Here is a 15,446-nt window from a genome sequence, read left to right on the forward strand (position 1 = left end):
GCGTTTCTCTCCACTCTTTCTTTTCCTTCCTTCTTTCTGCCTGCTACCCATTTCCCCATCTTAAATAAAGTCCCACGTGGAACTGCTTGGCCTGGTGTTATCTCATTGCGGCCCACGCGGTGGGCAGACAGGTGACCTGTGCTGCGGTGTAGGCTGCCGACCTGCATAAAAAAACCAACACCCACCATCTTAATTTATTGTGAATGTTAATTTTTCTTGGTTTGAGGGTTTTGTGACGTGCACTGGATTTTCCCCTTTTCATTATACAGATACAAGAAATACTTAACTTTTTTTTTTGAGATTGTGTATATGTACTCTCTATGTAGTTGAGGGTAGTCTCAAACTCATGACCCTCTTGCCTCAGCCTCCTGTATGCTGGGTTACAGTATATACCCCTACACCTGGCTGCTACTTTTGCTTCTATTTAGAAATTTGAACCCTCTTTTGTCGAAGCCCTGGAACTGTGGAAAAAGCAAAAGCATGTTCCAGACTGTAAAACGTTATTGGCAGCTGTAATTTTGTTTTGTTTTGTTTTCTGGTATTTTGGTTTATTTGTTTGTTTTGAGACAGGAATATGCAGCCTAATGGCTCAAATTTGCCACACTCCCTGCTTCTGTTCCTGTGATAGAATCTCACTATGTAGACCAGCCTGGTCTTCAAACTCACGAGCTTCTCCTGCATCCGCCTCCAAGTGCTGGGTTTAAAATCTTGCTCCACCAAGCCCAGTCTGCAAAACAAATCTATTTCTTTAGTTACGTGAGTGCATGGGTATTGTGTGTGCGTGTGCACATGCCATAGCACACGTGTAGAAGTTAGAGGACCACTGTGGTCAGATGCCTCCTTCTACCTTGTGGTCCTAGGAAATCAAACTCCAAGTCGGCAGGCTTGGTACCAAAGCACCCTTCCCCACGGAGGTGTCGAGTCACTCGAGTCAGCCCACAGGACAGAACATGTGCTTGAAATATCTTCCTAGAATGTCTCTGTGAGAGATGCAAGGAATATCACATCATCGCTTACTATCTGTGGCTCTCAGAGCTGCAGCAGCGTTTGGTTATCTCAGATCCCTTTGTAGGACTCTATGTGACTGTGGTGAACGTTAGATTTTGTTTGTTTTTTGTTTGTTTGTTTGTTTGTTTGTTTTAAGCAGGAAAACTAATGAGAGGATACTGGGCTTTTAATATATTCAAACCTTGTCTACATATCTTCCTAGGGTTTATATTTCAAAGGACTCCAGCCGGTATGTTAACTATACACAAAAAAACATAGCCAGCTAAGACCGCTCCCTTCCAGCTCCTTTCCGAAAGCCAAGAGAAGGGGGCCTTGGCTCTAGGGCTATCGAATCTCTTCCAGTACTCCTGAAATTTTCCTTGCAGATCAAACAAGGGTATGACCTCAGTCTCTTCTTTATCTGTTTTCCTTACACCACCACCCCCTTTTGCTTTCTTTAAATTCCAACATGTCTGTAGCTAACATTCATCAAAACCCCAGTTTTGCTCTAGAAGGGGACCTGTGTGGATAAAGACAAACCCTGATGGCAGCTTATATGATGTGGGTGCTTTGATCTGGCCTGATTCTTAGTCAGTCCACTCAACTGCTTTTCTAATACTAATAGCTACTCACACACAGTGGGTGACTTTGAGGAGGTCCATCAGAGGGAAAGTACTTGAAGATCCGTGAGATCACCCCACAAATGCTGTTGCTTAGAAGAAAGGCCCTTGAACCAGTTCCAGAAGGTTTGTTTCTCCTGTCGTATTTACAGTTTGTGGAAATGTATTCATATTAACAGGCTCTTCTGGTTTTACCCTCCCCCTCCTTGGGCTTTACCAAAGTCAGTGAGGTGGGCAGTGCCACCTACAGAAATGCAAACAACATGTGCCACGCTATTTTCTCCTTCATGGAAGTTGAGGTCAGAGGTGAGAAGGCCTTACTATGGCTTTTTAATATCATTTTCCTCTGTGTGTGTGTGTGTGTGTGTAAGAAAGAGAGAGAGCATGTATGCAAACATGAGTGCAGGTACATTTGAGGAGGTAAGATCAAACATCAGGTAAGATCAAACATCCTTGCCTTCCATCTTGTTTGAGACAGGGTCTTTTGTCCTTTCCTGTTAAGTGCCACGGGGAGCTGGACCTTGAGCTTCTGGGGAGAGAGTTCTCCTGTCTCTGAACACTGAGATGATGGCCCCACAATGCTTGGCTTACATGAATCCTGGTGATTCTAATTCAAACTCTCAGGCTTGTGCAGCAAGTGCTTAGCCACTAGTCCTCTGGATGATTGACACTTAAAGCTGCCCTGAACAGAGAGGGAACCATTAACCCATGTCTGGATACCGGTGGAGTTCACAAATTTAGGAAGCCATGGCATAAAGCACCCATAATTCCGCTGTGGTCCTGAAGGCTCAACTCCACGTGGGTATTCTTGTAGCACCCTGTCCTGTAGACTGTGAACACAGGGCTTCCTGCATGCACCTGGCTCACCTCCACTACAGCCAGGCCTGGGGAGGAGATTCACAGTTCTGATGTTATGTCCAAGGTTGTGGTTATAGGCTGAGATCTGTTTTGCCCATGGACTTACGTATTAGAATCTCTTCCCATGCCCCTAAACAGATCTGTATTTAAAAGGAGATCTTTGGAATTAAAGCCAGGAAAGCTGTTGCTCTTCTGGTCTCCACAGAGCCCCTCCCTGTAGAGTATTTCCTTCAGTTCTTAAGACAAATCACAAGTCTTCCGCGTTCTGAATAAGCGCCAGCCTCAACCCACTGCAAATGCCTGCCTGTCCGCTAAGGAATGCACACACAGATGCTGCAGCCAATCCTGTAACCTTGACTCTGAGCAGCAAAGCTCATCCTGACTCTCTTCTGGGAGGACCCGGAGCCTTAAGCAAGAGGGCAGTCTACGTGACTAAAACATACCAACTTCCTCTTTCATAAGTTGTCACATGGTGAGCTACAATTACAATTCCTGCCTTGTCTGTGCGAATTGCAGACGCATTGCCTCACCCTAGAAACCCCGCTCCTGTGTGTGGAGGAGGCAGGCTGTAACTCCAGCAGCAGCCGCTTTGGACAGGATCCAGCTCCAGTCTGCACCGGGAGGGAGGGCAGTGGGTGGAAGACAGAAACAAAGCTATGTTTACTTAGCATACATCGATTTAAAAAAAAAAAAAAACAGCTCCAGAGTTACATGAAAGGCTAGGCATCTTGAAAGTCTGTTGATACAGTATAAGGAATTACTGCCCTGGATCCAGGACCTGTCTTAAACCCCTGGAGCCGGGTTGCTTTTTACAGAGGACAGCCCAGATCTAAAATAGCCTTTCCATTTTCCAGCAGGCAGGCATGGGGAGAGGGGGCTGGGAGCGGTGGCTTGGGGGTTGGGGGGGAGTGCGGGGTTAGTTCTAACAGCTCAGTTTCGACATGAAGCCAGTGTGAAATACAAAGGAAATGCCGGTCTTTTGGAGAAGTAAAGCTCCACTTAGCATTTCTCAAGGCAGACATTGTACCTCAGTAATTCTATTTTGGGTTGTAGTGGCGGCTTTCCCTGGAGAGGGCATTGAGGGCCGCTGGCAGGTGGACCGAGTATAATCAGCCCACACTTTCATGCGAGGTTCTGCTTTAATGTTTCGGTGTCTCCCTAGTGGGTCATCTCTTAGGGCACTAAGATGACTCTGCAGTCAGCACAGCTTCATCTCAAGATCTCCACGGTCAAAATCACGTGCTCAGATGAGTGACACAGGGTCTTGGAAGAGAGTGACCAAACTGACAGGTCCTGGAGCAGGTGCCCAAACCAGCTGGCACCAGCTGCTTCTGGGAATGGATCTGGGTAGGCCCCATTCCAGGCTTGGAGAGGGCGAGACAGGCTTGTGACTAGAAGGGGAGATGGGGAGGCCGTTGACACAGATGTACCTTCTCTGGAAAGCCCCAAGAGAGACAGGCGTTCAAGGTTAGCCTGTGGATGCCCTTAAGCTTTCTGTGCCACCTCCAACAGGTTTATTCCTGTGCTCTACACAGCTCCCTGGGCTGCTTCTCTTTGGGGCGTGTTTCCTCTTGTGGCTATCCTTTGAAGCAACCTAGCATTTTTCAATAACAGCAACCAGGGAAAAACGTCAGCAGATTTTCCCCCTCCCTTTCCACCTTCCAATCCAGTTGTAGGAAAGCTAATGTACTTAGTACCCTGTTCTTCCCACACTTAATCACCCCATTCCAGTCTTGGGTAGAGAGGTAGACCTGCCTTGTTCACCACAAAAGCAAAAGCTGCTCTTACTCAGAGACACCTGCATAGGTCTCAAATGAGAGCCTGACTGATCTACCACAGACAGCACACACCAGTCCCTGCTCCCTAACCAAAGTGTACAACTCGGTATTCCGTCCACTCTGGGCAGCCCACACTGCCCACCGTGGAAGGGAGCAAGGAAGGCTGCCAGGCGCGTCTGTGCCCACTGGGCTAAGTCTGATGGTACAACATACAGCCAAGTTCACCCGCCAGCGCACGCCCTAGGCGCAAAGAGGGCAATGTGCGCCCTGGAGTTGGTCACTCCAAGTTCGGCCCGGCGGAGGTGGTGGGGCAGGGCCTACTAGCCAGAGACCGGGGGCGGGTCCTGAGCCGTGACGCGGCGCGCTGCAGAGCCCAGATCCCTGGAATGTGCACTAGCTCGGCGCGGCCCCAGGGCCCGCGGCGCTGGGCACGTCTTATGTGGAGCTTGCGCAGTGGCGGCGTCCCTTGCCCACGTCACGCGCTCGCTGCACAGACCTACATAAGACGCTGGGCGGCGGCGCCTGATGCGCTTAGGGGTTGTGCGTTCTTCTTTCAGTGCACGCGCAAAAGAGGCCGGGCCTGCCTGAGCGCACCAGGCGTTCCGGAGTTTGTAAAACTTAAAGGGGCAGCGGATGTGCGTTTTTGCTTCCTCGACCAAAACAGGGCATAGTGCTGATTGCGTGCGCGCGCCCAGCTGAAGCCAAATGAGGCTCTAGCAAGAAAAGTCCAAAGTGCGCCTCGCTATGCTCCAAATTCCATGCTCAGGAGGCTGCCAGTACCAAGTGACAAAGTGGCACTGCGTGTAAAATAAAACAGTTCGCACGATTTAATCAAAAGAACACGGCCGTGGGGTGGAGCATTCTGGCTGGGAAGGCGGGTGACACGGAACTCGTAGGGACACGAGCTGCACACCTGCGGCGCTAGGGCCGCGTGAACTCGTCTGCGCCCCAGTCCCTGCGCGCACGCGATCGAGAAACGGAAGAATCCAGGGCGGTGCGCGCGAGAGCGCCGAAGAGGGAGGGAGGGAGGGCGTACGGGGCCGCGCGCGCCAGCGAGGGAGGGGGCCGCGCAGGCGCCGTGCGGAGCTGTCGAAGAATCAAGTCCATAGAAGTGGAGCGGCCGCGGCGGTAGCAGCAGCAACAGCGGCGGAGCAGGAGCTGAGGCGCAGTGGGTGCTGTGAAGCGGCCGCGCCGGGCCTGGGACGAAGCTGCACGCCGCCGCGTGCGGCATGCCCCGCCGCTCGGGCTGAGCTGCCCCGGCGGCTGCCCCGCGTCCCCCGTCCCTCGCGCGGCTCTGCGCCCCCGGCGCCACCGCGACCTGCTGCGCTCGCGGCCCGTCTTTGCCCCGGTCTGGAGGCCCGAGCCCGCGGCCCCGGCCGAGCCGCCGCCCCCGCGCGCGCCGCGCCGCCCCGTCGCCCGTGGGGACCTGCAGCCGCGCCCCGCCGCGCGCCCGCCGCCCCTCGTGCCCCGGGGGCGCCGCGCGGGCGCCGCGCCGGCCCGGGCTCTGCCGCCGCCGCCTCCTCGCCTGCGGCCGCCGCCGCCGCTAGTCGCGCAGACGCGGGCTTGGGCCGGCCGGCGCGCGCGCGCGGGGTCCGCGGGGGGCGGCGGCGTCCCGTCACCCGGCTCCTCCTGCGGCGCGGCGGGCTGTGCGGACATGGCCGCGGCTGTGGCGGTGGCGGCTGCCTCTCGGCGCCAGTCGTGCTATCTGTGTGACCTGCCCCGCATGCCCTGGGCCATGATCTGGGACTTCACGGAGCCCGTGTGCCGCGGCTGCGTCAACTACGAGGGCGCCGACCGCGTGGAGTTCGTCATCGAGACGGCGCGCCAGCTGAAGCGTGCTCACGGCTGCTTCCCGGAGGGCCGCTCCCCGACCGGCGCACAGCCGGCAGCCGCCAAGCCACCGCCACTGTCGGCCAAGGACCTACTGCTGCAGCCGCCGCCGCAGCTGGGCCACGCGGGCGCCGAGGCCGCGCGCTCTCAGGCCATGGAGCGCTACCCGCTGGCGCCGGATCGTGCCCCGCGCCTGGCCTCCGACTTCAGCACGCGTGCGGGTGCAGGCCTCCCACAGTCGGCCGCGCCGCAGCCCGCGCCGGCGAACGGCATCCTGGTGCCCAACGGCTTCTCCAAGCTGGAGGAGCCGCCAGAGCTGAATCGCCAGAGCCCGAACCCTCGGCGTGCACACGCCGTTCCGCCCACCCTGGTGCCTCTGGTGAATGGTTCCGCCGCGCTGGGGCTGAGCGGCCGTACTGCGGCCACATTGGCCGCGGTGAGTGGAACACCGGGTCTGGGAGCTCAGCCCGCCGAGCTGGGCACCCACAAACGCCCGGCGTCTGTGTCGAGCGCGGCGGCGGAGCACGAGGCGCGCGAGCCAAGCAAGGAGAAGGCGCAGCCTGCGCACCGGAGCCCGGCCGACAGCTTATCCAGCGCGGCGGGGGCGAGCGAGCTGAGCGCTGAGAGTGCAGGCAAAGGCCGCGCGCCCGGGGAGCAGGACTGGGCCAGCAGGCCTAAGACGGTGCGGGACACGCTCCTGGCGCTGCACCAGCACGGCCATTCGGGGCCCTTCGAGAGCAAGTTCAAGAAGGAGCCGGCCCTGACTGCAGCAGGCAGGTTGTTGGGTTTCGAGGCCAACGGGGCCAACGGGTCTAAAGCAGGTAGGGGCGGCTTGGGGCAAGGGGAGAAGGGATGGAGGGCATGGAATTAGAGGCAGCGCTTGCGCGTCCGCCCGCCCACCCACCCATATGTTTGTATGTGTGGTGGTGGTATCTATTCTTCCATGCACAGTTTTGCTTTAGTCCAGAAACAACAAACAGCCAACTTCCTGGTTGGCCTGGGGCTGAACTGGAGCCCAGTGGCAACGTGGTTCCTCTGCTGATCCAGCACAACAGGGATGAGTCAGAACGGGTTGATAGGCAGCGACACGGGGTTTTCCTTTCCCAGCACATTCTTGGATGGAAGCGTGAGGGCAGCAGTCACCCTTTAACCTGTCTGTTAGATACAGTCACATGAGCTGGTTTGGGGTTGGAGCCTTTCAGGCAGGCTCCCATGACTTAGCTTACCTTGGAAGTGGCGTGCAGGCTCAGAGCCCCTCACTAGGGGAAATGTTTGGTGCAGAACTTGTGGACCAGGTGTGTTTTTTTGGAGATGAGAGGTGTCTCTTTAGGGTTATATTTCCATTAATTTACCTTTTTCTTCCATACCTGCTTCTTTTCCAGTCGCAAGGACAGCAAGGAAAAGGAAGCCTTCTCCAGAACCGGAAGGGGAAGTCGGGCCCCCTAAGATCAATGGCGAGGCACAGCCTTGGCTGTCCACTTCCACTGAAGGGCTCAAGATGCCCATCACCCCTACATCCTCTTTTGTGTCTCCGCCACCCCCTACTGCCTCTCCTCATTCCAACCGGACCACACCGCCTGAAGCGGCCCAGAACGGCCAGTCCCCAATGGCAGCCCTGATTTTAGTTGCAGACAATGCCGGGGGCAATCACACCTCGAAAGATGCCACCCAGGTTCACTCCACCACCAGGAGGAACAGCAGCAGCCCACCCTCTCCCTCCTCTATGAACCAAAGAAGGCTTGGCCCCAGAGAGGTGGGGGGCCAGGCCACTGGCAGCACTGGAGGACTGGAGCCCGTGCATCCTGCCAGCCTCCCAGACTCCTCCCTGGCAGCCAGCGCCCCCCTGTGCTGCACCCTCTGCCACGAGCGGCTGGAGGATACCCATTTTGTGCAGTGCCCGTCTGTCCCTTCACACAAGTTCTGTTTCCCTTGCTCCAGACAAAGCATTAAACAGCAAGGCGCTAGCGGAGAGGTTTATTGCCCAAGCGGGGAGAAGTGTCCTCTGGTGGGCTCCAATGTCCCCTGGGCCTTCATGCAAGGAGAGATCGCTACCATACTCGCTGGAGATGTGAAAGTGAAGAAGGAGAGAGACTCGTGACTTTCTGCGTTCAGAAAAGGCCATGGTTACCCTTAAACTTGTTGAACTGTATATAGATCTCCATACATACATATATATATATATATATAAATATATATATCCAAGACAAGGGAAATGTAGACTTCATAAACGTGGCTGTATAATTTTGGTTTTTTGAATACATTGTGTTTCTATATACTTTTTTTTTTTGACGACAAAAGGTATGTACTTTAAGGCATTTTCTTCTTTTGTTAACGTTGTTAGGCTGTCTGTGCTTGACTCTTCGGGTGACAGTTGCTGTTCTATGTAGGCTGCGACTTGGCTGCTTTTGTTTTTTTTCTTGTTTTTTTTTTTGTTTTGTTTTTTTAAAGAGCACTTGGCAAACAAATGCTTCTAGCTGTATTTGTATGCACTTATTTGAAAAAAGAAAAAAAAGCCAAATACATTTTTTTTCTGACATTGTAAGATTGCCTTACTGTCTGTCATTTCTCCTCTCTGGCCTCAGGCCAGTTGGTGGAGGAGAAAAGAAGTGAGTGGAAGGGGCCACCTGTCAGAAGGACTCGCCCCCCACATCCCTCCCCTGGAAAATGTCACCCACCTAGCAGGCCCTCTCTGAGGGAGTGAAAAAGGGGTTTGAATTTTGTCAGTGGTTCAGCTCTTGCAATATTGGTAGTCAGAGGTGCTGCTGAAAGGTTGTTTGCAACATTGTGTGTTCGGGTTTTGTGTTTTGTTGTTTTTTAGTTGAAGGCCATCTAGCCAATTCGCTCTGCCCATGTGACCGGTTGTAAGCTTTCAGTGCTCCTCCCTGGTTTTGCCCCATGGGTGGTTCCAGCTGTAAAAGTAGTTGTCAGGGTGGTGTGGAAATCAGGTGGCGTTCCTGCTGGCTCTGCATGTGGTGTCATCAACCCTCCTGACAAATTCTGGGGCTCCTGCCTGTGGCAGGCCGGGTGAACTTGTGGGATTGGATTCGTGTCTGTTGCATGTTTTTTCTGTTCCAGTGCGTTTTGTCTACCTGTCCAGTTCTTGCCTGCGTGTTGTCCCCGCTGTGACGAGTGCTTACTGCAGTGTGAACGTTGGACAGTTACAGCCCTGGGTGCTACCAGGAGGACCGTGGGCATGTCAGTGGTGGGGCCCAGTGTGGGTAGAGGAAGCCTGCAGTTTTTCCTTAGGTGTGTCTGAAATACTAAGAGAATAATACTGTTCTGGAAAGGAAAAAAGAGAGAGAATTACACATATGAAGGGTTTTTACATAAGCAAGCCCCACCTCTTAACTATTTTTAGAAGCCTCTTGTAAACTAATTTCTTTTCGTCATGATTTTGCCTTAGTGAAGTGATTGTTTTTACTGTAAACAACAGCAGGTCATTAGCTATCTGTAGTGGTGCCCTTAGTGATGTTGGTTTTGTGGGGTTTTTTCTTCTTTGTGCTGTTTTGGTTTTAATGTCAACAGAAACACTACCCTAAACCTTGATGTGCAGATGTTTGTAACTTGGCCTTGTAGGCTCAATCATGGCTTCTAAGTCTACTATGGTTTGTGTGTTGTTCACAGCCTGGCTTCTATTTTAATTTGAAAATAGAAATTATCACCAGCTTGACATCATTTCTAGTTACTTAGTTTGTGGGTTTTGTTTTGTTTTGTTTTACCTGTTTTTTTTAAACCTTTTTTTTTTTTTTTAAAGATATGGTTTCTTTAGTTGTCAAGTTACTAACACTTGACACTGCACCAAATACAGTATTTCTTGTCCGGTTTTTCTTAAGTGCACCTCGTCCTCTGGGTTCTTGTTACCAGTTGTGGTGTTACAAACATGCTTGCATGATAGATCAGTTAGTCCTTACTGTGACTCAGGCCCTACTGGTCTCTCTGAGGCAGATGTGTACGCACAGCAAGCAGAGTCAGTTTCACCTGCCCATAAAGACATTTGTGAAGGGCCCCAACTATTATGGTCTGTACTATAAATGTGTTTCTAAGCACTTTATTATAAACTGGAATTTGGCCTCATAGATGTTACAACTAGATTAGTCATTTGACCCAATTTGCCACGGCTGTCAGTAATCTCAACACAGATAAAGTCTCAAAAACAAGAATAAAGAACCATCCTTCTGAACGGGAAGAAGTCTGTCCAACTGCAGAAATGGCCCCCTGTGGCTTCTCCACTAGGAGCAAGGAGGCCAAACCTGACCTGTTTAAAAGGGGCTGTAGTTTGAGATTAAGGGTGGGTGGGCTTCAGAAGGCTCGCAGCTAAAGTGTCGTCCTGGAGGGGGTGGGGTGGGGTGGGGGCAGTCTCTCTGGCCTACTCTGAAACCAGTCACATGGGGACCTGGGTTGATCTTTTCTTGTCCTTGATGACACTGTGGATGTAGTCCACAACTGGGTAGAAATGTCAGATTACCAACACTGCTTCAGCTGTGACTTCGATGCTCAGAATACTGGGGAATGGGGTTGTCAGGCTGGTTTTTTTTTCTTTAACAGTTTATAGAATTTAACAGATACAGTGTCTTTCATGTGGCCTCACTCTGGAGTTATGACAACATACACATGGTTTACAGCTTTTCTATATACCTTTCCCTGGCCACCAAGTATCTTGAAAGTGTGCCACCTTTCAACCTTTGCTTTATTTTTTTTTCAAGTTGAAGGTGATAATTTTTCTATATATGATGAAACTCAATGTCTACTGAAATAAGTGTAATCTTAGCTATCAACGTTATATTTTAAAACCACACTATGGAGATATCACCTGTGTTCTGTCATTTGTCAGATTTACAGTACCTTTTTTTTTTCTTTTAGCATTAAATAAAAATAAAATTGGGAGCACTGAACGTTTTCCAAGGCCTTTTTTTTTTTTAATTTTTTTTTAAAAAACCAAGCTCAGGGTGGCTGTTGTGGTGATTACTAGCTAGACTGAAGGGGGTATGGGGTTGGGGTTTTCAGGACAAGTGAGATAAGAGACTACAAAGGGCAGCTCTAGGAGCTAGGAGCCAGGGGGAAAGGGCAGAGGGGAGGGGCACAGATAGGATCAGAGCAGAGGTCATCTGGGAAGTACTAGTTTGCTTTGCAGCTGGCAGCAGAGCCACTCAGCAAGAATGGGTTGGAAGGAACAGATGGCGGCGGGGACACTGAGATACCTGTCCTGACCTGAATCTGCTCTTTTGAAAAATTTTGTGATAGCTGACTTCTTGGGCCATAGACAGGACTCTGGCAGTGGGGGTGGGGTCTCCATTTGGGGAAAACTGGAGGGAGGTGTAGGTAGAGCCAGCTGAGAGGCTTGTTAAGGTGTGAATCCCTAGGAGTTGTTACTGGCGCTTATCACCACGTAGTTGGGAGGGAAGCTTATCACCACACCACATAGGGAATTCCTGCAGGGTACAGGGTTTTGTTTTGTTTTGTTTTGTTATTTATCTCTTGACCTGTGGTAGGGAAGGCTCCTGTGATAGTGAGTTGTGAAATTTAGGAAGAGTTTGAGGCTAGAAAAGTACAGCTACAGTATGTTTTAAGATGACATCCATAGCATCTTGGGGGTGGGGAGAGTCAGTCCTGTGACTTGGGAGACTATCCCATATATATTTAGTTTTTTTCATTAGTAGTCTGTTGAATGCACTTTAAAAAAGCAATAAATGACTTCATTTAATAACAATAGGCTAAACGTAGCTTTGGTTTTCTTGGAAATGCTAGATTTATTTATCTATCTATCTATTTATTTATTTATTGTGATACAATGCCTCTTCCAGAAGTCACTTTAAAAAAAAAATCTTAAGTACCTTCCAGAGAGAAGTGATTACATCCAGCCGTTAAGTAGACTAGGTTCTTGATGTGGGGAGGAAAGGGTGAAAAAAATTGGGGAATCCTAGTTTTGAGACAAGTCTTCCACTGTTCAGTGTTTTTGCACGTGATTTATAGATTATCTTATTTGGTGAGTGAAATGCCCACCTTCCTGATTACGCATGGAATCCTCCAGCAAAACATTTGGGTAGCGATTATTGGTTTCAGGTCACCTTTATCTGCTTGCCTTCTTTCTGTTCAAGAAGACTTGTTTCTCCTTGGTCACAGACCAAGGTCAGATGCTCAGTGAATAGAATCATACCTATTTCATCACCTACGGTTCAAACTCCTTAAGGGCTGCTGCTTAGGACCATTCTACCAGAATTAAGTAGAAGCAGAGAGATGAATTTCCCAGACTGTCAATCATGCAGGTCCCTCCTTCCTGATTTCCGGGGGCAGCGTGCACCCAGAATGCTCTTATATGTGTGCGCGTGTGTACGCTCCCCCCTCCCCCCAAAACCATGAGCTTATAAATTATGTAAGAAGAGACTGGATATTGGAGATGATTGGGTTTATAGATTACCACTGGATACCTCTGAATTCCCAGCTAAATACAAACTTGGGGGTGGGTATCACACCCCCCCTGCTGATCCGCTATTAAGAATGAAGAGTACACCAACAGCGGAGTGCTTGCCTAGCATGCATGAGGCCCTAGGTTCAGTTCCCAGGACTGAAGCACCTCAGGCGTGGGCTTTTTAACCCAGCAGTGTCCCCTGCCCCCATGTCAGCCCTATTTGACACCACTTACCTTTGATTTACCTCAAAAGTACTACAGCTCTTTAAAAAAAAGATTAATGAATTTGTGTTTGTAGGGTTTGTGTGTTTGGTGTGTTTAAATCACAACGTGGTGCCCTCTTGGTTGCACATCAATATAAAACAATCCGTGCAACGAGAAAGGTATTTTACGGCAAAAGTACCCTAGAGATATAACGGTTTTTAATTATTTGGACACAGTATCATAAAGACTGTTTGGGGTTTTTGTTTGTTTGCTTGTTTGTTTGTGTTTGTTTTTTGAGACAGTCTCATTGTATAGCCTGGAACCTGCTTTGTAGACCAGGCTGGCCTCAACTTAAAAGTGATCTGCTGCCTCCAGCTTCCTGAATTCTGGGTCTAAAGGCATGCGACACCACACCAGGTTAAAAAGTGACCTTTTATTTCGAAAGAAAAATCCAGTAGAATGACTGGCTTGGTATAAGTTTCCACTATGACACCACCTTAAATGTGTCTGGAGAAAAAAGAATCCGGCCCTTTATAATGTACACTACCTCAAAAATCAAACATCTTTCCAGTGGGAATAGAATCTACCCCAAGATCATTGGAAGCGCCTCTAGATGGATTAGATCCAGAGACCAGGATGACAGGATTCCCAGAGAGAATTCAGAGCACTGAGTACTGGCTGGCCTTTGAATGGGGCTGTAGAACTGTGATCATAAAATACACCGTGCATCCTCCACAGTGAGCTAACACATCCTGTATAGGGTAATACCAACACATTTGAATATTTCTCAATATAGTGTACATTTTGTGCAAAATAACTTGTTACATAATCTGGAGATCTTACCCCTTAACCACTCTTACTTAGCAATTAGTGATTCTAAAGAAGTCATCAGTACCATTAACAGTTCAGATGCTCACCAGGGACAGGTCAGGGACTGGGCACAGATGAGTCAAGCTTTGCTGGATGAGCATGGAGGCAAGGCAGATATTTAGGTCACTGCAGATTTCTCTACCACTTGGTAAACATCTTTCCTGCCGCAGCTCAGCGTTTTCTGAGCTGTTATGTGTGTGGTGGCAGTGTCTCCAGGAAAACAAAACAGAAACAAGCATTTCAGCACAGCTAAGGGCCTCCATTTATCTTAATGTTTATTGGTTGGTTTTGTTTTTAGAGACAGGGTTTTTCTGTAGCCCTGGCTGTCCTGGAACTCTATTGTAGACTGGCCTTAAACTCCTGGAGATCCAGCCTCTGCCTCCCAGGTGCTGGGATTAAAGACCACCACCCAGCTTTTGTTTTGTTTTTGTTTTGCTTTGTTTTTAAATGAGCACAAGTTATGCTCTCTTACGATTTTTAAGTATGCTATCAAGAGATCTGAGGAACACTGGAAGAGCTATTGGGATAGCCAGCCATCTTGGATTGAGTTGCTACCAGGAAAAGGCTTCTGACGGTTGAGGGAGCGCTCAACCCAGGCTGTTACCCCATTTTGTTATTGGTGCTGCCTGCAGCAATTCAATTAGCCTTTTGGGTGATAAAAGATAAAGATTTATTGTACCCCATATACAACTGAAATCAGAATTTCACAGGCGGGTCACAGTCGTTAGAGACTGTTCTAATAAGCACCATATGGGTGTCTGCACCATTCTTTTAACACCCCCAAGCAGGCACCTCAAGCTACAGCCTAATTTAGATCCACTTGGGAGGTTAGGGTCAAAGCCACCGGGTGGCCCTTCTTCTGGTCCAAGAGCACAGGTTGGTCCACAGAGGTTCCCCTACCTACCATGAGTGTGAGAAATAAGAGAAGAGGCTAACTCCACACACTAGAGAACGGAGTGTCCTAGAATTTATATACCGAGCCACAGCAGCTTTCTGACCTAAGAACTCAGACGGGCATGCGCACAATGCATGCATTGTGCAGCACACAACGGCCATGCTTTGGCTGAGCATCAAAGAGGCAGCGTCCTGTCGCATCTGCGCACAATCGCGGAGGCCAGGTCGCACCAGGCGGGGTCAGGCTAGGGCTCTTCCTTTTCCCCTTTTAACTTTGCGTGGCAGTTTGGAAGCAAGGCGTGTTTTAAAAAGAAGCCTCCAATCTAGCCAGCCCCAGTCGCTGTTACAGAAAGAAGCGGATCAGGCCCGCGAGGAACCCACGGAACTAAACTCGCCGCGTGGAAGGGGCTTCTACTCCCTCTCATCCATGACCGCAGATGGGCACGTGGAGGCTCTGGTGTGCCCACTGCGCACGAGCTCAACCCTGTCCCACTTTGCCTGCTCCACTAGCCTCCACCATGTCCCCAACCAGTCGGCTCCACTCTGTGTCCCACGCCCCGCCCCACTCCGCGATCCTCGCCCCCAATCCACAGACCGCTTCCCCACTAGGCAGTCCCCTCTCCATCCCAAGCGTCCCGCCCCACTGCACGGGCGGCGCCCCGCGCCAGCTGCGGCGCTAAAATTAGCGTCCCGCGCGTGAGTTGGCGCCCGCAGGAATGCGCGCGCAGGCCGGGGCTGCGCGTGCTGCACCAAATAAAGTCAAAGGCTCGTCTGGCGAGGGGGGCGCTGGCGCCTGGGGCCCCGAGGGTCACACGCGGCTGCTTGAGGCCGCCAGCGGGTGCTGGTGGTGGGGGTGGGGATTTGCGAAGTTTACAGAAGCCTCCGGACAAAAGCTGCCCAAATGTCACTCCGTTTTTGGAAACCATCATGCCGGGATTTTAGGGCTGTAGCTATAATAAACCAAATGTTTCATGCTGGTGCTGTAAACATACGTGTCAA

The 15,446-nt window shown here is 50.7% G+C and overlaps 1 protein-coding gene across 2 annotated transcripts; it reads left to right on the forward strand.

Moving 5' to 3' along the window:
- Window positions 1-5,775: 5,775 nt before the first annotated feature.
- On the forward strand, window positions 5,776-10,965 carry Irf2bp2 (interferon regulatory factor 2 binding protein 2). Of its 2 annotated transcripts, none has more exons than XM_052166498.1 (2): window positions 5,776-6,846; window positions 7,456-10,965. In XM_052166498.1, exons 1-2 carry the CDS (start codon window positions 5,898-5,900, stop codon window positions 8,169-8,171), a joined length of 1,665 nt encoding a protein of 554 aa, XP_052022458.1. In that variant the 5' UTR covers window positions 5,776-5,897; the 3' UTR covers window positions 8,172-10,965. The 2 variants fall into 2 exon arrangements, with proteins under 2 accessions (XP_052022458.1, XP_052022457.1); XM_052166497.1 differs by having other exon boundaries at window positions 5,779-6,894.
- Window positions 10,966-15,446: the final 4,481 nt, after the last annotated feature.

This window comes from Apodemus sylvaticus, chromosome 21, assembly GCF_947179515.1.
Source record: "Apodemus sylvaticus chromosome 21, mApoSyl1.1, whole genome shotgun sequence".
Classification (NCBI taxonomy): Eukaryota; Metazoa; Chordata; class Mammalia; order Rodentia; family Muridae; genus Apodemus; species Apodemus sylvaticus.